Here is a 23,109-nt window from a genome sequence, read left to right on the forward strand (position 1 = left end):
CTGCAGCATGTGCCAGAATGTTAGATGTAGGTATCATTCTGGATATTGGTTGAATATTAATACCCTAATTATAGTCAGTTGGATACTATGAACTATAAATAGGAGTGATAGTGACATTTTGAATCTATGTATATGGGTTATTGTGGATATATCCAATTGAGCCCCATCAAATTAACATTATGGAAGATGAGAAATGTTTGAAAATTTTAATCATCTTGGCAAATCATATCCTGTGACGATGTGATAAGTAGGAACAGACCAAAACCTATATTTCTTCATGTCCACATCTTTTAAAATATATGACAAATCTAACATGTAGCTATAAAAGACTGCTGGCCGAAATGCCTAGATTGTTGTTCACCGCTGGCCGAAATGCGTAGATTGTTGTTCACTGCTGTCTTCACATTTGTTTCTAGCTTGTTTCTAGCAATATTTGCTAGCTATAACCCCTCAATGTGGTTTTGAGCTATTATTCTAACCAGAGACTTCCAAATCAGTTACAAACTGGTTATTTCCAAGCCTGTATTTCTCCTCTGAACATAATAGGAGTAAATCCGACAAGGCACAAACAACTACTTGGAACTTCATCTTATCCGTTGCTACACAGACATTTTGCAACGTTTGCCATATATAACATCACCAACGCCGCCTGGACGGCACATCCCATCACTGTTTTGGTTTACCTGTGTAGGCTAACATCAGGCTCCACAACTCATCATCTGTATCACTGGACAGCCAAATACAGTACCGCCGCTCGTTCAGCGCAACATATCCTCATTGCCAAGTACAGTACTAAGGTACGTACCATCTATAAACCATAGTTTGCACCGGAGCCATCACTTGTTCGTTTTCATATGAATCCTTCTACAGCAAAAGGCTTGTTGTCACTATCCAATCCTGGTCTGTGTTGTTTCTGTTACCCAATCCTGGTTTGATTACACGCAACCCACGTGACCCGGAAACACTAGGATTGCATTCAGATATCGCACAGTCAGTTTGTTTGTACTTTACATTATTGCTTGGCTTACTAGAAAATTAGCACCACGGCTTGCCACAAAGTCAACTAAATATATTTATATATCAAGTTTCTCCTAATTAAGGTCTAATTTTGATTTTAACCTTAAACTGCAGTATTTATAATTTGTGTTATATTTCATGGTACCATCTGTTTGACATTTTTTCAAACAGAACTTCTTTGATCTTTTTTGTTGTTTTGAGCACATTTTAAATAGTTTATTTTATTGTATATTGTACATTCCTATGCATAAAATAGCAAATATTTATAACTAACTCTAACTGTATTCGTCTTTTGCATATATATTATCATTAGATTTATGATTTTTATCATTGTTTTCATTATCACCTGTTGATATTATCAATTATTGATATTTTTTCGGCAGAAACTAATGCATTTTAACTGCAATACACACTAATATATTATCACTTTTTGTCTTTTGAATAAGGACACATTATTTTTCTTTAGCTCACCATTGTAGGCAAATTAGCCAACTGTCATTTTATTTAAGTGCTAAAAATAAATACACAGAGCGCCTCCTAAAAGGCGAAGACACTAGTAGTGACAAGATTATTTAAATAAAAAATATATTGAAATTCTATAGGGGTATATAAAATATTTTATAAGCTTCTTATAGCTAAAATATACAAACAAGATACAAAAGTGGATCCACTTAAAATTAACAATAAAATATGCTTATATCTATATAAAAAACAATACAATTGAATTCAATTAAAAAACACAACAATATACAATCTTAATCACAAAATAAATTACAATAAAACAGCTGTTGATGGCTGGATAAAAAATATAAATATATAAAAACATCAATTTACTGAGTAGGTGTTCATAAATATGTAGGTCCCAAACTTTAAATTCTTTCCAGAGAGTGAATGTCCAATATGAAGATTCTATTTTAAACAGTTATCCTTATATATCCCTCGATAAACGATGAAATGATGAAGTGTGTAAAAAAGAAAAACGTAGTGGTTTTCAAATCAAATTTCAAAAATTATTGTGAATATCCAAAAAATCCTGAAAAGATGATGTGATGAAGTGGGCGTGAATAATCAAAAATGTGTGTACACAAAAATGAAAAAAGAAAAAGGAAAAAATATCAAAAAATAATCCAAATGAATATTTAGGATGTGTTAAAGTGAATAACACACTTATAAAGTGACCCTTATGTGAATACAAGATGTGAAGAGATGCTCCTAAAAAGTTATTCCTGTGTGTAAACGATGAAAAAATACAGAAATGGATCCTATGTCTCAGGGATCAATTCATTCAAAGATATACCTTTAATAAAACAAATATAACATAGTGCAAAACTGCTATTCAAACTTAGTCAGTAATTGAAAAGAAGCTTACCATATATGTCAACGCGTTTTAGGAGCTATATTAGCATTATTACATTGTACCTCAATTAGCTACTTTTTGTAGTGCTCTCCTAAATTGTTTCTTTTCTAGCATGTAGCTATGCTACATAAAAGTTATTTCCTGCCTACTGCTGTTTAAAATGCTAAATGGGATTTATATACTGCCAGATCCCACAACAGCACGATATTGCAGTCCGATTGTTTACATAGAATAACGAGAACTCATTGACATAATGGCAAATAACCAATCCATGTCTGTAAGCCAATACACGCCCCCCCATGATGCAGTTGGGGCGGCATAGAGATGAAGGCTGATTGGTCTGCCTGAATGTCCAATGGGCGATCTACATTTGTGAGGTGTGTGTCAATATTGCAATTTGATAGGATAATGCATAAACAAATAGAGTACACTTACAGGGCCACGTTCACCTTTGAAAAAACTCAGGTGAAATGCGCGTCAGGCGTTCGCCTGTCTGTGTGTCTCTGGAAGTATATTGAATAATTTGTGGTTCTTTCGTAACTTTATAATCACACTTTTGATCATACATGCAGTGGATATTGCCCTGACCTATTTGATATAACTGTGGGATCTTTCAGCGTCAGTATATATTGATAAGCCCATTTCCTGACTACACCCCTTTGCAGTGTTTCATCTAATCATAGTCTGTATTTTTACAGGGATCTTTTTCATTCTCTGAATATTTCACAGCGGGCCTCTTTATCCAATTATATTCATAATAACTGCGGTACATGATCACTAGTAACTACTCTACTTTATTTTGTTACTTTAGATACTTTCTGTATCTCCTGCCCGAGTCCCAGACCGTGGTATTTGGAAACATTCTGTTTCATTTTAATTGTTTTTATTGTTAGTATCTTGTAGCTACAATTTTTATCTTTCATTATAATTTAATAAAAGTTAAGTTTTAAGTGTGATCCCTTTTTAGATCCTCAGTCCATTTAAGTGAGTGCCTTTGGAGATATTCCTGTTTCTCTTTTTCAAGGATATTGGTTATTGATACAATATATCTAAAAGACAATGGGGCCTATAGTTATGAAGCAGCGGTCTAAAGACAGACCCCCAGACAGCTCCCCAACCTGTAAGACTTGCATCTGTTGTGATCACAGTCCAGGAAGGATGAACAGAGAGAGTTGAGTGTTGGGATTTAAAGGGACATTATACACTCATTTTTTCTTTGCATAAATGTTTTGTAGATAATCTATTTATATAGCCCATAAAGTTTTTTTTTTTTTAATTAATGTATAGTTTTGCTTATTTTTAAATAACATTGCTCTGATTTTCAGACTCCTAACCAAGCCCCAAAGTTTTATGTGAATACGCTCGACTACCTACTCCAGCTTGCTCCTGTTTGTGTAAAGGGTCTTTTCATATGCAAAAGAAGGGGGAGGGGGGGAGTGTCTTATTTGCCACTTGCAGTGAGCTTTCCAGCTACCTTTTCAACAGAGCCAAAGTGACAGCTTCTAAGTAAGTTTTTAAACAGTTTTATACTGGATTTTTATATCAGTATCTGTGCATATTATTCTTTATAGTAGTGTCTATTACATGCAGTTATATGAAAATGAGTGTATACTGTCCCTTTAAGTATGTCAACTGTGATATCTAAATATAATCCCTGCACCATGGGTGCAACATGCAAAGCTGTAGAGGTCTCATATGAAAACGAGCAAAGGGGATTGCGTCCAATGCTACAATCATGAGACCTAAAACCTCCATGCTCATAGCCACTGAAGGGAATGATAAAGACTGAAGGTTTAGACAAGCTAAGACCAATTTAATTTGTCTCTTGTCTGTTAGAGAAAGAGTCATGGGCACTGAATCTATCTGGAAACCTAAGAAGGTGACCTCTGTCTGAGGAATCATGAAAATCTTTGGTAAATTGATCCTCCAACCATGTCTTTGAAAAACAACATTAGTTGTTTTGTGTGAGATTTTGCTAAATGAAAAGATTGAGCTAGTACCGAGATATCGTCCAAATAAGGAAACACTGCAATACCCTGCTCTCTGATTACAGATAGAAGGGCACCGAGAACCTTCGAGAAAATTCTTGGTGCTCTTGCTAGGCCAAATGGAAGAGCGGCAAATTGGTAATGCTTGTTTAGAAAAGAGTATCTCAGGAAATGATAGTGGTCTGAGATGAATTTGAAGATAAGCATCCTGTTAGTAGGGATGGGCGAATGTGCAAATTTTCGAATTTCGAATGTAGAACGAATGTTATTACCGAAATTCGAATTCTAAATTCGAATGTCGATAAGAACGAATATTCTTAAAAATTCGAAAATCGAATGTTATTTACAGTTTTCGAATGTCACTTTCGAATTCGAATGTTTATAATTATATCGAATGTCTACATTCGAAATTCGAATTTTTCGAATTCGAATATAAATTTGAATTTTTCGAATTCGAATATAAATTCGAATTTTTCGAATTCGAATATTGCATAATTCGAATATTACATTTAAAAGCATTAGAAATACTATTACAATCTAAATTCGTTTTTTTTTTTTCGAATATTGCATAATTCGAATATTACATTTAAAGAAAAAGCATTAGAAATACTATTACAATCTAAATTCAAATTTTTTGAATTCGAATACACGTATTGCATAATTCGAATATTACATTTAAAGAAAAAGCATTAGAAATACTATTACAATCTAAATTCAAATTTTTCGAATTCGAATACACGTATTGCATAATTCGAATATTACATTTAAAGAAAAAGCATTAGAAATACTATTACAATCTAAATTCGAATTTTTCGAATTCGAATATTGCATAATTCGAATATTACATTTAAAGAAAAAGCATTAGAAATACTATTACAATCTAAATTCGAATTTTTCGAATTCGAATATTGCATAATTCGAATATTACATGTAAAGAAAAAGCATTAGAAATACTATTACAATCTAAATTCGAATTTTTCGAATTCGAATACACGTATTGCATAATTCGAATATTACATTTAAAGAAAAAGCTTTAGAAATACTATTACAATCTAAATTCGAATTTTTCGAATTCCAATACACGTATTGCATAATTCGAATATTACATTTAAAGAAAAAGCATTAGAAATACTATTACAATCTAAATTCGAATTTTTCGAATTCGAATACACGTACGTGTATTGCATAATTCGAATATTACATTTAAAGAAAAAGCATTAGAAATACTATTGCAATCTAAATTCGAATTTTTCGAATTCGAATATTGCATAATTCGAATATTACATTTAAAGAAAAAGCATTAGAAATACTATTACAATCTAAATTCGAATTTTTCGAATTCAAATATTTTCGAATGTAATCGTAAAATTCGAAACCGAATATTCGAAAATCGAATGTTAGAATGTTATGTAAACATTCGAAATTCGATTCGAACTAACGAATGTGTTAAAATTCGTGCCGTTTTTCGAATGTAGCGAAACATTCGCCCATCCCTACCTGTTAGTCTATTGTGGACATGAAATGACCTTGTTGAACAAAAGGCAGAATAGTCCTTATAGTCACCATCTTGAAAGTTGGGATTCTTACAAAACTATTTAAAGTTTTTAGATCCAAGATTGGTCTGAAAGAATCTTCCTTCTTTGGGACAATGAATAGATTTAAATAGAAACCCAATCCCTGTTCCTGCTGAGGAACTGGTACAATCACCCCTGAAAGCTTTAGGTCTGAAAATAACAGTTAAACAAAATATCCATTTTCCTCAATATAGCAGTTTCAGGAATGGGAAAAAATGCTTATGACAAAATTCTTATACAAATAGTAAAATCAAAAGCAAGCATCATATATAGCGCTATATAATATAATGTAAACATAAAACGGTACAGCATACAACAAACATCACTTGGTGTACGTGAAGACCTGGCGTTGCTGCCTTAACTCCCAAACAGGTAATCAATAATGCAATGGTCCAAAGCACTCCAATATAAAAGTTCACTTTATTAAGGGCAAATTAAAACAGAACAGTAACGTTTCGGGGTTCTCCCCTTAATCATACATATTGTGAAGTGTTTTTTTAACAGCTTTTAAAGGTATTTTGGCGTCAGAGGCTTCATTCTAAGTCTCTGCTCCCATCTACTGGATATTGGAGGTAATTGCAGTCAATTTTATGTATCTGCCCTGCAACCTAAGAAAAAAGTTTTTATAGACTCCCCCTGCTGTTTACTTTCATCACCAATTGCTAATATGTCATCAAATATTTATACAACAATGTACAAAGTATTTACATACTGGGTCGCAGCCTGCATTATAGGAATACAATCTAATTTATAGAGGCTTATAACAAAAAAATCATACCATATTAAAAAATACAGTTAGATTGTAATCTTTATTAAGGCCTTTAGGTCTAAGTGTTTCTAATCTGATCTGTGTATCCATTGCATTTCTTAATGCTTGAGTATTTTTTCCTATCTATTCCACTTCTTTGTGGCCCTACATGGTCAATGACCTGCCACCTTAACTGGCTGATGTGATTATATCCCTATAATGCAATAATGGGTTGTAGCAAAGATAAGAGGAAAAGACTGCTGGAGCCAAAAGAACAGGCATTGGTCAAGAGAATGGATAGGGAAGGGGCAGAGAAAGAAGAAAGGGGACTGCAAGGAGTAGTCACTAACCTTTTTTCTTTGTTTCCCACTCTCCCACCATAGAAGCAGCAGAACACGTTGCAATAATCGGAGAGGTCACGTGAAGAGAACAGTAGTGGCACGGCTAAGGGCAGGATGTTGACTAATTGGTTTAGTCGCAGTAAGGCCGTCCGTGTTCCTCAATAAGGGGAAGAATACAGCACAACCGAAGGGCAGCAGGTGACCTGGTGGTCTACGCTGGCTGGAGGATAAAATCAGCAGCTGTTTTTGTAATTAGGTGATACAATCACAACAAGCGGTGAAGTTTGGGTCCAGCACGTGGCGGGGCAGAATGGGGGGTGGGAGGATCCCGTGGCATACCCAGCCCTAAAGGGGTGATCCGGTGGTCTATCTAGGGGGAGGGCTATGCCGTGGGTTCTCCCTTCTCCAACTGCCCTGCCGGGGGGGGGGGGGGGGTGGTCCACCCCCCTAGGCGTGGTTCCCAAAATTCTGGTTTTTAATGCAGTGGCATTGTTTCGTGTTTAAAGTTTATTTATGGCTGAATTTTGCAATACAAAGCTTAAAGGTGGCAAAATTCAATAAATAATAAATTGTGACCTTTCCACATTTCGCCATAAGTCCTGTGTCTGTGTGTTTATTTTAGATAAGGTTTAGATAAGTTGAAGTGGGGAATAGGGGTGAAGGGGTTATCTGTGTAATGGGCAAAGGAATGGAGCCTCCTGACCTTAATATTTCACATTCCAATATTCTGCACATAGCAAGCATAGCATAGCAACAAGTATTTTTAAATAGATATTCCTATATATATATCTATATACTGTATCTATACCTATATGTTATATATATATATATATATATATACACAGTATATATAGGTATATATATATATATATATTGTACCAAAATACCATTAAATATAGGTAGAAATATTTATTTATGAATAAATAGAACATATTCTGCAATGTGAAGAACATTGGAATGTAAAATTATTATTATCGGTTATTTGTAGAGCGCCAACAGATTCCGCAGCGCTAATATTTATATTTTCATGTTGGGTTAGCGCACATGAGAATATGTTATCGGGTGTGCACGTGAGTAGGGGGTAAGGTTTTTTTTTCCACTTTTTTTCTCCATTGACTTCAATGGGGGAATATGTTATCGAGCACGCAATATTCTAAGTTTGGCTTTTTGCGTTCTTCGGGTTAGCACATAAGTGAAAACAGATTACCTTCAAAACCCTATGAGCACAAAAAGCTTTCTTCTAGCGCAGTTAATGCTCGAATGCGCCGTTAATTAGCACTCCACTTGTAATCTGTCCCAAAATGTTTAATTATAACTTGTGAAATACATTGCAATGCATTTTTTATGAGGAGTTTAATTTGTCCTGAGCAGAAAACACAGTTGACCCAATCAGCATCGCTAGTCACACAACTCATATGTACAAACAGCGCTGCTGATTGGATCAGCGTCAGTTTACGCTCGGCCCCAGCAGTGCTACATGGCTCCCAAGTGGCAATTCTTCTCTGTGTTTAACCCCTTTGTGGGTGTTAAACACATAGTAGTGTAGGGTCGATAGTCTTAAAATGACATGCTCTAACGTATAAGAGCGTGTTCCTTTAAATCACCTGGGCTTGTGTAGGGAAAGTTTAAAAGGATTATAAAGTACAAAAAATGCACTAATTATTCATTATTGTAATTTTACTTGTGTGCTTTATCGCTGCAAAGTTATTGTCAGCAATGAACTACTGGAAGTAAGTTAATAACAAGAGGCAGATGCGTATAACCATTCATCCATCTATCCATTGTATATATCACTATTTTTAAAAGCTGCAATACTACTAAATATCTGCATAAAGAATATCTGTTTGTAGTGTTTTCATAACATTATTGCATGCGCAGCTACACTAAAAAAGCAATCAATCACTTGTACAATGTTACAGGGACAGGACTCTGAATTTGGAAATATCTAAAAAAGTGAAAGAGGGAAAAAATGAATCACAGTTTTCAGAGATACATTACAGGAAAAGCAGACAAAGCAAATAATGAAATACATTCCAATGCTTTTACATTTCATGGGGAGTAACGTTTTTTATTTAAATGTCTATTACATAGTACATAATAGTGTTCTAATAGTAACCACTCCAGCCACCACTTTCCCTATTTGGAGGAGCCTTGTGTCAGGACAAGCTAAGACTTGCCACTGTCATTGTGTTCACAAAATTTCCATTTTTTGTATGCAGCAGAAATGATATAAAAATGCAAATTAGGGAGATATGTGGCAGGGTTAGCCTTGTGAGATTTGTCATGTTCTCTTTCAGTTTTCAGCTCTGGAAAAATGTACAATTTTTAGACTTAAAGGGACATACATTTATTTTTTTTTCTTTTGTGATTCAGACAGAGCATATAATTTTAAACAACTTTCCAATGTACATTTAATTTAATTTGCTTCATTCTCTTGCTTGCTTTTATTTAAAACATACCAAGGTAGGCTCAGGAGCAGCAATGCGGTACTGGGAACTAGCTGGTGATTGGTGGCTGCACATGCCTCTTGTTATTGTTTGACCCATTGTGTTCCTCTAGCTCCCAGTAGTGCATTGTTGCTCCTTCAACAAAGGCTACTGAGAGAATGCACAATTAAATGGATATGAAACCTAAATGTTTTCTTTCATGATTCAGATAGATCATGTTATTTTCAACAAATTACTTATATTATCAAGTTTTGTTTCTTATTCTTGATTTATTCTGTGTTCAAAAGCAGGGGGGGGATTAGCTGAGGAGTGTGCACTCGCTTGTACCACTAAATGGCAGCAGTTTGCAAGAATGTTATAAATTTGCAAGAGCACTAGATGGCAGTAAATGCTCCTGCCATACAGTGCTTCAAACATTTGCACGTTACATACCTAGGTATCTCTTCAACAAAAAATACCATGAGAACAAAGTTAATTTTATGATATAAGTAAATCAGAAAAATTGTATTTTTTGTGTGTGTTTTTGTGCCCCTAAACTAAAACAAAATATTAACTTAAATACCTCAAAAGAAATAGCAGAACTTTTGCTGGCAAAAAAGCCTTGTTTGCTGGGTTTAGCAAGGAAGTTGACTGTCAGGCTTTCCTGTCAATTAACATGATAACTTTCATATTATTTATGATTCATATTCAGCTATTTCCTTCTGCAAATTCGTTCTTGCCAAAAAAGATTTCAACAGTTGATATTTTACACACTTTTTCCACACATTGACAAAGCTGCCTAAGAATAATCACTAAAGGTAAGTGCTACAGTAAAAAAACAAACAAAAAAAAAAACAGGTATCTGTGCAGCATAGTAGTCGCTAAGATTGTGTGTAACTGGCAGCTGCATGGAAAAATCACTGCTGTGTGTATGTGAATGCCTTTATAAATATAACTGTGTATATGTGCAAATCTGTGTTAAAACTAACTTACAGCAGGACAAAATATATGTTGATTAGATATGTTTTTATTTATGTATTTATTTATTGACATGCAATGAAAAAAAAAAAGTTCATCTTTTTCAAACTTTAATAAAGTAAGCAAAACTATGAAAGCAGGACATTTATTTAAAATTATTATTATTATTATCTTTTTAATTAAAACATAAAACTTTATTTTTAGACTAGTAGCAGTTCAGAGACTGGAGTGTCTGAATTCCCTTGTTATCGTCCGTAGAATAAAATAAATGCTTGCAATCGAGAAACCAAGCGAGCAGGTTCTCTGTGTAGGTGTCTGCTGGATATAGGACAACTCAGTCATACATTTCCTGGCAATCCATTAGTGATATGTTAGGAATGTATTTAGAATACAGACAATACTTCATTGTAATGTTCCCTGAATGAGAGGATTGTATTGACTTTTCGGCTAAGTTATGGGTAAAAGTAGATTTGTTTGTGTTGGAGATTCCTGCAACACTTTTTACTCTTTAAAGTCCTTCAGGCAATCGAGTACTAAATTATTTAACCACATTGCTCTCAGAGACGTTATCACAAACTGTCTAGCAAACAACTGCAAAGGGTTGTGCCTGTGAAACAATTCTAAGAATATCAAATGATAAATATAGTAAAAATATATCATTTTTTCCATGAAAGAAAGTTAAAGATAAAACTGTTTATTTTTATTTCAAATGATTATGTAACAGAAAGTGATGTTAGGCCTTAAAGGGACAGTGTACATCAAATTTCACATAACTGCATGTAATAGGGACTACTATAAAGTATAATATGCACAAATACTGATTTAAAAATCCAGTATAAAACCTTTTAAAAACTTACTTAGAAGCACCCAGTTTAGCAATGTTGATGAGGTTAGTCTGGGACACAAATTGAAAGGGTCTGAGAAAGCAAGGAATAGCAGACTATTCCCCTGCATAATTTATTTATAAAATATTTTACCAGGAAGGATACGTTGAAATTTCTCTCATTTTCAAGTATGTCCTGGGTACACAAAACATTGCATTAATGCAATAGGGTACAATAAAATCCAAAAACAATATTAATACATAATATATGCATAATATATGCAAAAGAAAAATCCCATTACACTAACAGAAGCAAGCAGAACTCTGTAGACTTGAGTCTACATCTGATAGTTTGGGGCTTGGTTAGGAGTCTGAAAATCAGCACAATGTTATTAAAAAATAAGCAAAGCTATACATTGTTACAAAATCACTCCCAGATGGGATATATAAATGAATCATCTAAAAACATTTATGCAAATAAATATCTAGTGTACAATGTGGCTTTAAGGGGACATAAGAATGGTAAAAGGGTATGTTCTAATCTGCTTTTATTCAATTTGTTTGAATGTTTAACCCTTGAAAATGGATTGGCAGTTCCAGAGTAGTAATGTGGTACTGGGAGCTAGCTGAACACATTGGATGAGCCAATGACAAGAGGCATATGTGTGTAGCCACCAATAACCAGATAGCTCTCAGTAGTGCATTGCAGTTCCTAAACCTTTATAGGTATTCTTTTAAAAAAGGATACCAAAAGAATGAAGTTAATTTGATAAAAGCGATAAATTTAAATGTTTTAATTGTTGCTTTTCATGTATCTAACTATATTTAACTGCTATATCACAAGAAGAAAAATCTAGAGCCAATAGTTGAGCTCAGAAATGCAACCATAAACAAGATGGCTGCTGCTCGCTATCTTAATAATGGTCATCATTATCTATTTAAATCTATAATTGTGCAGCACAAATCCGTAGCACAATGTAGTGTTCTTCTAACATAAATATGGGGCCACAAAATATGTACAAATGTATTAATCCTATTGTTTGTTTCTTTGTTTTTTTATCTACACCATTTTTTTTTAGAAAATAGCAAACAAAGTAGACTATTTGGGAAATACTTTTGAGTTTCTTTATCCCTTCAAATATGTTTTTGTCTTATGAGCAGATATAGACTGGATTAATAACACAAAATAATGCAAACAATTATTACCAATGAATTGTGGTATGACAAAAAGTTGGACACAGTCTGCGGGCCAAGATTACAAATATTTTGCCTGGCCGGTCGCCATTTTATTTAATACGTGCGAGTGATTTTTTCCTTCATCCGTTTGACTGTTTTATCCTGTTTGTTTAAAATGAATAATTTTTGAACACTAAACAATAAATTCCTCTGTGGATGTGTACAGAACCAAATGGCTAATTCAATTAAATTTATACTTTTAAAAACTAAAAAGGCCAAACTTATGAACTTTCTGAAAACAGGAACTACCTTTTGGCAATCTAAAAAATAGATACGTTTGCACTGGAATGCTCTTTGGCAGTCAAGGGGTTAATAAATTGATGTTTCTTATTTTAACCTTATAGCTCTTAATAGTTCAGATGTATACTGTCATGCATTAACAATTATAATAGAGCATACAATTTTAAACAACTTTCTGATATGATCAAATTTGCTTCATTCTCTTGGTATCCTTTGTTGAAGAAACAGCAGTGCACACTACTGGGAGATAATTAATCACATCTGTTTAGCCAATAACAAGAGGCATATATGTGCAGCCACCAATCAGCAGCTAGCTCTCGGAAGTGCATTGATATTCCTGAGCCTTCCTAGGTATGCTTTTCAACAAAGGATGTTAAGAGTTCAATGCAAATTAGATAATAGAAGTCAATTGGAGAGTTTTCTTTTTAAATTATATGTTCTAACTGAATAATCAAAGAATATTTTTAGGTTTCATGTCCTTCTACATCAATCTTCTTATGTCCTGAATTATGCTGCATCATCCTGACTAATTCGGGACATCAAGTATCCAGTCATGCCCTCTGCCTTTCCTGTCACTATGCTGACTATTTTGTAGTCTTTGTGAGGGGTCTTTACTAAACTTATTGTGACATTTTGTTTTGTATTTATAAGTACAAACATCTTAGATCCAGAAGTAAAAAAAGGGCTGATATTCTAATAGGGCCTCAGAGGGTGATGTTCATGTACAGACCAAAACCTACTCTGCAAATGCACCACTTCTATCAACCAGCAGGACTGAGCACAATGTTATCTATATGACACACATGAACTAACACCCTCTAGTTGTGAAAAACTGTAAAATGCACTGAGATAAGAGGTGACCTTCAAGGGCTTAGAAATTAGCATATGAGCCTGCCTAGGTTTAGCTTTCAAATAAGAATACCACAAGAACAAAGCAAATTTGATGATAAAAGTAAATTAGAAAGTTGTTTAAAATGACATGGCCTATCTGAATCATGAAAGTTTAATTTGGACTTTACTATCCCTTTGAGAGACATGGTAGGTGGTTTAGGCAGTAATTCAGGGAAACTGTCAACTAGAAAATGATTGCCCCTTGCTTGTATTAAAATAAAACTGAAATAATATATATTTTTTTTCATAATATCGAAATGGGAATAAAATGGCTGCTGGATCTTGCATATCTTAATATTGTTATTATATAAAATTATTTTAGAAATACCTCTGAGTTTTCCTGACTGCCGAGCATATCCCCCTTTGCCAACTGATATGAAACACGGGCATCACATAGCTGGAAGGAAAAGCTCACAATTTAAACGGACAGTAAAGTCAAAATCAAATGTTTATGATTCAATTTACTTCTATCAAATGTGCTTTGTTCTCTTGTTATCCTTTGTTGAAAAGCAAACCTAGTCAAGCTGATAGGAGCTTAGGAGCGTGCACGTGTCTTTAGCAGTCTATGAGAACAGCATTTGCAGCTGTGCATAACATTGCTCTAAATAATGTTGCAAACAATACTGCCAGATTGTGAACACGTGAACGCTCCTGAGCTTACTTAGGATTATTTTTTAGCAAAGAACACCGAGAGAACTTAGTAGAATTAAAAATGGAAGTACATTGGAAACTTGTTAAAAATGCCATTCTCTAGTCTATTAATTAAAAGGACCACTAAATACAGCTGATATGAATAATTAATAGATTCACATTAAAAAGACATTGCAATAGCCCTTACTTTGTATTTGAAATGAGCTTATTTCAAAGTTAATCAAATATTCCCTCCCCCTTTATCTTGTGACAGCCATCGGCCAATCACAAAGTGCATATATCTATATGATGTGCACTTTTTCACATGCTCATTAGGAGCTGGAGCCTCAGAAAGTGTGCATATAAAAAGAATGTGCACATTTTGATAATGGATGAATATTTTGGAAAGTATTTTTAAATTGCACGCTTAATCTGAATCATGAAAGTTTAATTTTGACTTTAGTGCCCTTTGAATATTGCATCAAGTGAAATCTCACTGAAAGGTGAAGTAAAGTCAAAATGAAACTTACATTGATTGATAATTCATGACGTTTTGAACAATTTACTTATCAAATTTGCTTAGTTCTCTTTCTTTGTATCCCACTTAAAGAGTAATCCTATGTGAGCTCAGGAGCAACACGTGTATTTAGCCACCTGGCAGTAGTGCAACATTGTTTAAAGTAATGTTTTACATAGTTGCAAACACTGCTGCCATAGACTGGTAAAGAAAACTGCACGCTCCTAAGCTCCTATCAGCCTCCCTAGATTTACTCTTCAACAAAGGATATCAAGACAACAAAGCAAATTTGATAATAGAAGTAAATTGCATGCTCAGTCTGAATCCTGAAAGTTTAATTTTGCCTTTACTGTCCCTTTAAGTAAGTTGAATAAAAACGGACTTTGATTGTTAATATATGTTGCTTTAATATTTAAAACAAAACAAAAGAATAATAATAATTACAGTTAACTATTGTGCTAAATTATTGTCCATAACGGCTGTCTGAGTTGTTGGGTAAACAAGTAAATTATATATGAGGACCGTTTCTTACTAGATTCCTGTCATGGCTGCAAAAGCACAGTGCACACAGCCGCCATCTTTGTGCGTACTGGAACTTTTCCCCCATGCAGTATATCATCTGGCTGTATTTTGCTTGTACAAAAGGAATCCAGAAGACAACAACTATTATAATGAATTGAGACCAGTGAGAGTTTAGAAATATTTGGTTTGGGAGGATGTGCAAGACAAAATAATTTTAATTTCTAGGATTATTTGTATTTTTTACATTTGTTCTGTGGTAAAAAATTTATATTTTTATTTATAATTGCAGAAACCTGGCATGATGAATCCCCAGAGAATTGAAGACACAACACAGGGGAGTCTTCCTCAGGACTGGCACTGCTATATGTCTCCTCAGGGCCGCAGGTACTACGTAAACACCATTACTAATGGTAAGTCCTTACCGTGTTGTAATGTTAAAATTCGCCTAAATCTGAGTTTAATATGGAAGTGATAATAAAGCATTTAGGGCTAGATTACAAGTGGATTGTAATAGTTATCTTGTGCTCTGTCTCGTGTTAAGAATAACCCAGAATCGGTTAAAAAATGTAATCAACGCATCTTAACAAAGCCAAACTATTTTAGCACACATTGTGCTCGGTTTTCAAGTGTTAAATTAAAGGGACACTCAGGTCAAAATTAAACTTCATGATTCATATAGAGCAGCAATTTTAAACAACTTTCCAATTTACTTCCATTAACAAAATGTGCACAGTCTTTTTATAATTACACTTTTTGAGTCACCAGCTCATACTGAGCATGTGCAGGAATTCACAGAATGCATGTGTGATTGGCTGATGGCTGTCACATGATACAGAGGAGTGGAAATAGACATAACTTTAAAATTTGTCAGAAAAAAAATCTACTTTTCATTTGAAGTTCAGACTGATTGCTATTGCATTGTCTTGTTATCATGCATTTGTTGATTATACAAATCTACTGTATTTACTGGACCTTTAAGTTTGTGTTCAATTACGACCTAAAATACCGCTATACAAAAAAAGCAAGAATGTAAGTTTAAATGCCAGCCCATTTTTTATGAACAACCTGGGTTGTCCTTGCTGATTTGAGGATAAATTCACCCACCAATAAACAAGTGCTGTCCAGGGTCTGGACTTTCTTTTTTAAATAAAGATAGCAAGAGAATGAAGAAGAATTGATAATAGGAGTAAATTAGTAAGTTGCTTAAAATTGCATTCTCTATCTGAATCGCGAAAGAAAACATTTGGGTTCAGTGTCCCTTTTGGGTCCAGCGACGTACCCTGTACATCACTGCAGTCCTGGGGTTCTTTCTGCTGCAATCTCGCTCATAATAGAGATACCGACAGACAGCTGTGGTGCCATTTGTTGGTGGGTGGGAGGGTAAGGAGGGAGGCGGGTAGGTGGCCCATCGCTGTAGGGGGTTGAGAGGAGGACGGGAGCGGGTGGGACAGCTACGTCATGCGACAGGCATTCAAGGGAGAAAAAAAAGTGCCAGTGATGAGTCACAGTGAGGGGGAAGGAGAGGCAATAAAGGGTATCAATCATCTGTGGGATCCGTTGGGGTTAAGTAATCTGGGAGGGGCAGAGGTTATTGAGAGGGGGCAGCTACACTACAGAAAAAAAATGGGTGCTTACATTTTTAAAAACAATTTTTGCCTTATTTGCAGCAAACTGGGTACTGGCAGACAGCTGCAAGTACCCAAGATGGTGGCAAATAGGTAGAGGGGGAGGGTTAGAGAGCTTTTTTTTGGGGGGGAGGATCAGGGAGATTGGGGGCTAAGGGGGGATCAACACATCCACAACAAAAATTACCTTCTGCCAGTACTTAAGATGTAGGCTGACCATATTGCCGCTTTAAAAAGGGACACATATGAAAAATACATATGTCAGGGCTGTTTTCAGGGCTGTTTAAAGAAACGGTTTTGTATAAGAACCCTCACATATGTATTTCTTTCATGTAATTAACAAGAGTCCATGAGCTAGTGACGTATGGGATATACATTCCTACCAGGAGGGGCAAAGTTTCCCAAACCTTAAAATGCCTATAAATACACCCCTCACCACACCCACAAATCAGTTTTACAAACTTTGCCTCCAAGGGAGGTGGTGAAGTAAGTTTGTGCTAGATTCTACGTTGATATGCGCTCCGCAGCAAGTTGGAGCCCGGTTTTCCTCTCAGCGTGCAGTGAATGTCAGAGGGATGTGAGGAGAGTATTGCCTATTGAATGCAGTGATCTCCTTCTACGGGGTCTATTTCATAAGGTTCTCTGTTATCGGTCGTAGAGATTCATCTCTTACCTCCCTTTTCAGATCGACGATATACTCTTATATATATACCATTACCTCTGCTGATTTTCGTTTCAGTACTGGTTTGGCTTTCTACAAACATGTAGATGAGTGTCCTGGGGTAAGTAAGTCTTATTTTCTGTGACACTCTAAGCTATGGTTGGGCACTTTATTTATAAAGTTCTAAATATATGTATTCAAACATTTATTTGCCTTGACTCAGAATGTTCAACTTTCCTTATTTCCAGACAGTCAGTTTCATATTTGGGATTATGCTTTAATTATCATATTTTTCTTACCTCAAAAATTTGACTTTTTTCCCTGTGGGCTGTTAGGCTCGCGGGGGCTGAAAATGCTTCATTTTATTGCGTCATTCTTGGCGCGGACTTTTTTGGCGCAAAAATTCATTTCCGTTTCCGGCGTCATACGTGTCGCCGGAAGTTGCGTCATTTTTTTGACGTTATTTTGCGCCAAAAATGTCGGCGTTCCGGATGTGGCGTCATTTTTGGCGCCAAAAGCATTTAGGCGCCAAATAATGTGGGCGTCTTATTTGGCGCCAAAAAATATGGGCGTCGCTTTTGTCTCCACATTATTTCAGTCTCATTTTTCATTTGCTTCTGGTTGCTAGAAGCTTGATGTTTGGCATTTTTTTCCCATTCCTGAAACTGTCTTATAAGGAATTTGATCTATTTTGCTTTATATGTTGTTTTTTCTCTTACATATTGCAAGATGTCTCACGTTGCATCTGAGCCAGAAGATACTACAGGAAAACCTCTGCCTGCTGGATCTACCAAAGCTAAGTGTATCTGCTGTAAACTTTTGGTAGCTATTCCTCCAGCTGTTGTTTGTATTAAATGTCATGACAAACTTGTTAATGCAGATAATATTTCCTTTAGTGATGTACCATTGCCTGTTGCAGTTCCCTCAACATCTAAGGTGCAGAATGTTCCTGATAACATAAGAGATTTTGTTTCTGAATCCATAAAGAAGGCTTTGTCTGTTATTTCTCCTTCTAGTAAACGTAAAAAGTCTTTTAAATCTTCTCTCTCTACAGATGAATTTTTAAATGAACACCATCATTCTGATTCTTTGGACTCTTCTGGTTCAGAGGATTCTGTCTCAGAGATTGATGCTGATAAATCTTCATATTTATTTAAGATGGAATTTATTCGCTCTTTACTTAAAGAAGTACTAATTGCTTTAGAAATAGAGGATTCTAGTCCTCTTGATACTAATTCTATACGTTTGGATAAGGTTTTTAAAGCTCCTGCGGTTATTCCAGAAGTCTTTCCTGTTCCTAATGCTATTTCTGCAGTAATTGCTAAGGAATGGGATAGATTGGGTAATTCATTTACTCCTTCTAAACGTTTTAAGCAATTATATCCTGTTCCGCCTGACAGATTAGAATTTTGGGACAAAATCCCTAAAGTTGATGGGGCTATTTCTACCCTTGCTAAACGTACTACCATTCCTACATCAGATGGTACCTCGTTTAAGGATCCTTTAGATAGAAAAATTGAATCTTTTCTAAGAAAAGCTTATCTATGTTCAGGTAATCTTCTTAGACCTGCTATATCATTGGCTGATGTTGCTGCAGCTTCAACTTTTTGGTTGGAAACTCTAGCGCAACAAGTAACAAATCGTGATTCTCATGATATTATTATTCTTCTCCAGCATGCTAATAATTTCATCTGTGATGCCATTTTTGATATTATTAGAGTTGATGTTAGATTTATGTCTCTGGCTATCTTAGCCAGAAGAGCTTTATGGCTTAAGACTTGGAATGCTGATATGGCTTCTAAATCAACTCTACTTTCCATTTCTTTCCAGGGAAACAAATTATTTGGTTCTCAGTTGGATTCTATTATTTCAACTGTTACTGGTGGGAAAGGAACTTTTTTACCACAGGATAAAAAGTCTAAAGGTAAAAACAGGGCTAACAATCGTTTTCGTTCCTTTCGTTTCAACAAAGAACAAAAGCCTGATCCTTCGTCCTCAGGAGCAGTTTCAGTTTGGAAACCATCTCCAGTCTGGAATAAATCCAAGCCTGCTAGAAAGGCAAAGCCTGCTTCTAAGTTCACATGAAGGTACGGCCCTCATTCCAGTTCAGCTGGTAGGGGGCAGGTTACGTTTTTTCAAAGAAATTTGGATCAGTTCTGTTCACAATCTTTGGATTCAGAACATTGTATCAGAAGGGTACAGAATTGGTTTCAAGATGAGACCTCCTGCAAAGAGATTTTTTCTTTCCCATGTCCCAGTAAATCCAGTGAAAGCTCAAGCATTTCTGAATTGTGTTTCAGATCTAGAGTTGGCTGGAGTAATTATGCCAGTTCCAGTTCCGGAACAGGGGATGGGGTTTTATTCAAATCTCTTCATTGTACCAAAGAAGGAGAATTCCTTCAGACCAGTTCTGGATCTAAAATTATTGAATCGTTATGTAAGGATACCAACGTTCAAGATGGTAACTGTAAGGACTATATTGCCTTTTGTTCAGCAAGGGAATTATATGTCCACAATAGATTTACAGGATGCATATCTGCATATTCCGATTCATCCAGATCATTATCAGTTCCTGAGATTCTCTTTTCTAGACAAGCATTACCAATTTGTGGCTCTACCGTTTGGCCTTGCTACAGCTCCAAGAATTTTCACAAAGATTCTCGGTGCCCTTCTGTCTGTAATCAGAGAACAGGGTATTGTGGTATTTCCTTATTTGGACGATATCTTGGTACTTGCTCCGTCTTTACATTTAGCAGAGTCTCATACGAATCGACTTGTGTTGTTTCTTCAAGATCATGGTTGGAGGATCAATTTACCAAAAAGTTCTTTGATTCCTCAAACAAGGGTAACCTTTCTGGGTTTCCAGATAGATTCAGTGTCCATGACTTTGTCTTTAACAGACAAGAGACGTCTAAAATTGATTACAGCCTGTCGAAACCTTCAGTCTCAATCATTCCCTTCGGTAGCCTTATGCATGGAAATTCTAGGTCTTATGACTGCTGCATCGGACGCGATCCCCTTTGCTCGTTTTCACATGCGACCTCTTCAGCTCTGTATGCTGAACCAATGGTGCAGGGATTACACGAAGATATATCAATTAATATCTTTAAAACCGATTGTTCGGCACTCTCTAACGTGGTGGACAGATCACCATCGTTTAATTCAGGGGGCTTCTTTTGTTCTTCCGACCTGGACTGTAATTTCAACAGATGCAAGTCTCACAGGTTGGGGAGCTGTGTGGGGATCTCTGACGGCACAAGGAGTTTGGGAATCTCAGGAGGTGAGATTACCGATCAATATCTTGGAACTCCGTGCAGTTTTCAGAGCTCTTCAGTTTTTGGCCTCTTCTGAAGAGAGAATCGTTCATTTGTTTTCAGACAGACAATGTCACAACTGTGGCATACATCAATCATCAAGGAGGGACTCACAGTCCTCTGGCTATGAAAGAAGTATCTCGAATTTTGGTTTGGGCGGAATCCAGCTCCTGTCTAATCTCTGCGGTTCATATCCCAGGTGTAGACAATTGGGAAGCGGATTATCTCAGTCGCCAAACGTTGCATCCGGGCGAATGGTCTCTTCACCCAGAGGTATTTCTTCAGATTGTTCAAATGTGGGGGCTCCCAGAGATAGATCTGATGGCCTCTCATCTAAACAAGAAACTTCCCAGGTATCTGTCCAGATCCCGGGATCCTCAGGCGGAGGCAGTGGATGCATTATCACTTCCTTGGAAGTATCATCCTGCCTATATCTTTCCGCCTCTAGTTCTTCTTCCAAGAGTAATCTCCAAGATTCTGAGGGAATGCTCGTTTGTTCTGCTAATAGCTCCGGCATGGCCTCACAGGTTTTGGTATGCGGATCTTGTCCGGATGGCATCTTGCCAACCATGGACTCTTCCGTTAAGACCAGACCTTCTGTCTCAAGGTCCTTTTTTCCATCCGGATCTGAAATCCTTAAATTTAAAGGTATGGAGATTGAACGCTTGATTCTTGGTCATAGAGGTTTCTCTGACTCCGTGATTAATACTATGTTACAGGCTCGTAAATCTGTATCTCGAGAGATATATTATAGAGTCTGGAAGACTTATATTTCTTGGTGTCTTTCTCATCATTTTTCTTGGCATTCTTTTAGAATACCGAGAATTTTACAGTTTCTTCAGGATGGTTTAGATAAGGGTTTGTCCGCGAGTTCTTTGAAAGGACAAATCTCCGCTCTTTCTGTTCTTTTTCACAGAAAGATTGCTATTCTTCCTGATATTCATTGTTTTGTACAAGCTTTGGTTCGTATAAAACCTGTCATTAAGTCAATTTCTCCTCCATGGAGTTTGAATTTGGTTTTGGGAGCTCTTCAAGCTCCTCCGTTTGAACCTATGCATTCATTGGACATTAAATTACTTTCTTGGAAAGTTTTGTTCCTTTTGGCCATCTCTTCTGCTAGAAGAGTTTCTGAATTATCTGCTCTTTCGTGTGAGTCTCCTTTTCTGATTTTTCATCAGGATAAGGCGGTGTTGCGAACTTCTTTTGAATTTTTACCTAAAGTTGTGAATTCCAACAACATTAGTAGAGAAATTGTGGTTCCTTCATTATGTCCTAATCCTAAGAATTCTAAGGAGAAATCATTGCATTCTTTGGATGTTGTTAGAGCTTTGAAATATTATGTTGAAGCTACGAAATCTTTCCGTAAGACTTCTAGTCTATTTGTTATCTTTTCCGGTTCTAGGAAAGGCCAGAAAGCTTCTGCCATTTCTTTGGCATCTTGGTTGAAATCTTTAATTCATCTTGCCTATGTTGAGTCGGGTAAAATTCCGCCTCAAAGAATTACAGCTCATTCTACTAGGTCAGTTTCTACTTCCTGGGCGTTTAGGAATGAAGCTTCGGTTGACCAGATCTGCAAAGCAGCAACTTGGTCCTCTTTGCATACTTTTACTAAATTCTACCATTTTGATGTATTTTCTTCTTCTGAAGCAGTTTTTGGTAGAAAAGTTCTTCAGGCAGCGGTTTCAGTTTGAATCTTCTGCTTATGTTTTTTGTTAAACTTTATTTTGGGTGTGGATTATTTTCAGCAGGAATTGGCTGTCTTTATTTTATCCCTCCCTCTCTAGTGACTCTTGTGTGGAAAGATCCACATCTTGGGTAGTCATTATCCCATACGTACGTAAGAACTTACCTGATAAATTCATTTCTTTCATATTAACAAGAGTCCATGAGGCCCACCCTTTTTTGTGGTGGTTATGATTTTTTTGTATAAAGCACAATTATTCCAATTCCTTATTTTATATGCTTCGCACTTTTTTTCTTATCACCCCACTTCTTGGCTATTCGTTAAACTGATTTGTGGGTGTGGTGAGGGGTGTATTTATAGGCATTTTAAGGTTTGGGAAACTTTGCCCCTCCTGGTAGGAATGTATATCCCATACGTCACTAGCTCATGGACTCTTGTTAATATGAAAGAAATGAATTTATCAGGTAAGTTCTTACATAAATTATGTTTTTTCATTTGTGTTCCTTCTTAAAGCAGCAATATGGTCAGCCTATTAAG

At 35.9% G+C, this 23,109-nt stretch overlaps 1 protein-coding gene across 1 annotated transcript in view; it reads left to right on the plus strand.

Annotated features, from left to right (window-relative positions):
- LOC128666890 (growth arrest-specific protein 7) overlaps positions 1-23,109 on the plus strand; it is a 478,770-nt gene that overhangs the window by 186,394 nt on the left and 269,267 nt on the right. The window contains exon 2 of the mRNA XM_053721704.1: positions 15,578-15,698. Coding sequence (XP_053577679.1) covers positions 15,578-15,698 — 121 coding nt within the window. The remainder of the gene's footprint in view (positions 1-15,577; positions 15,699-23,109) is intronic.

The sequence above is a fragment of the Bombina bombina genome, chromosome 1 (genome assembly GCF_027579735.1).
Source record: "Bombina bombina isolate aBomBom1 chromosome 1, aBomBom1.pri, whole genome shotgun sequence".
Classification (NCBI taxonomy): Eukaryota; Metazoa; Chordata; class Amphibia; order Anura; family Bombinatoridae; genus Bombina; species Bombina bombina.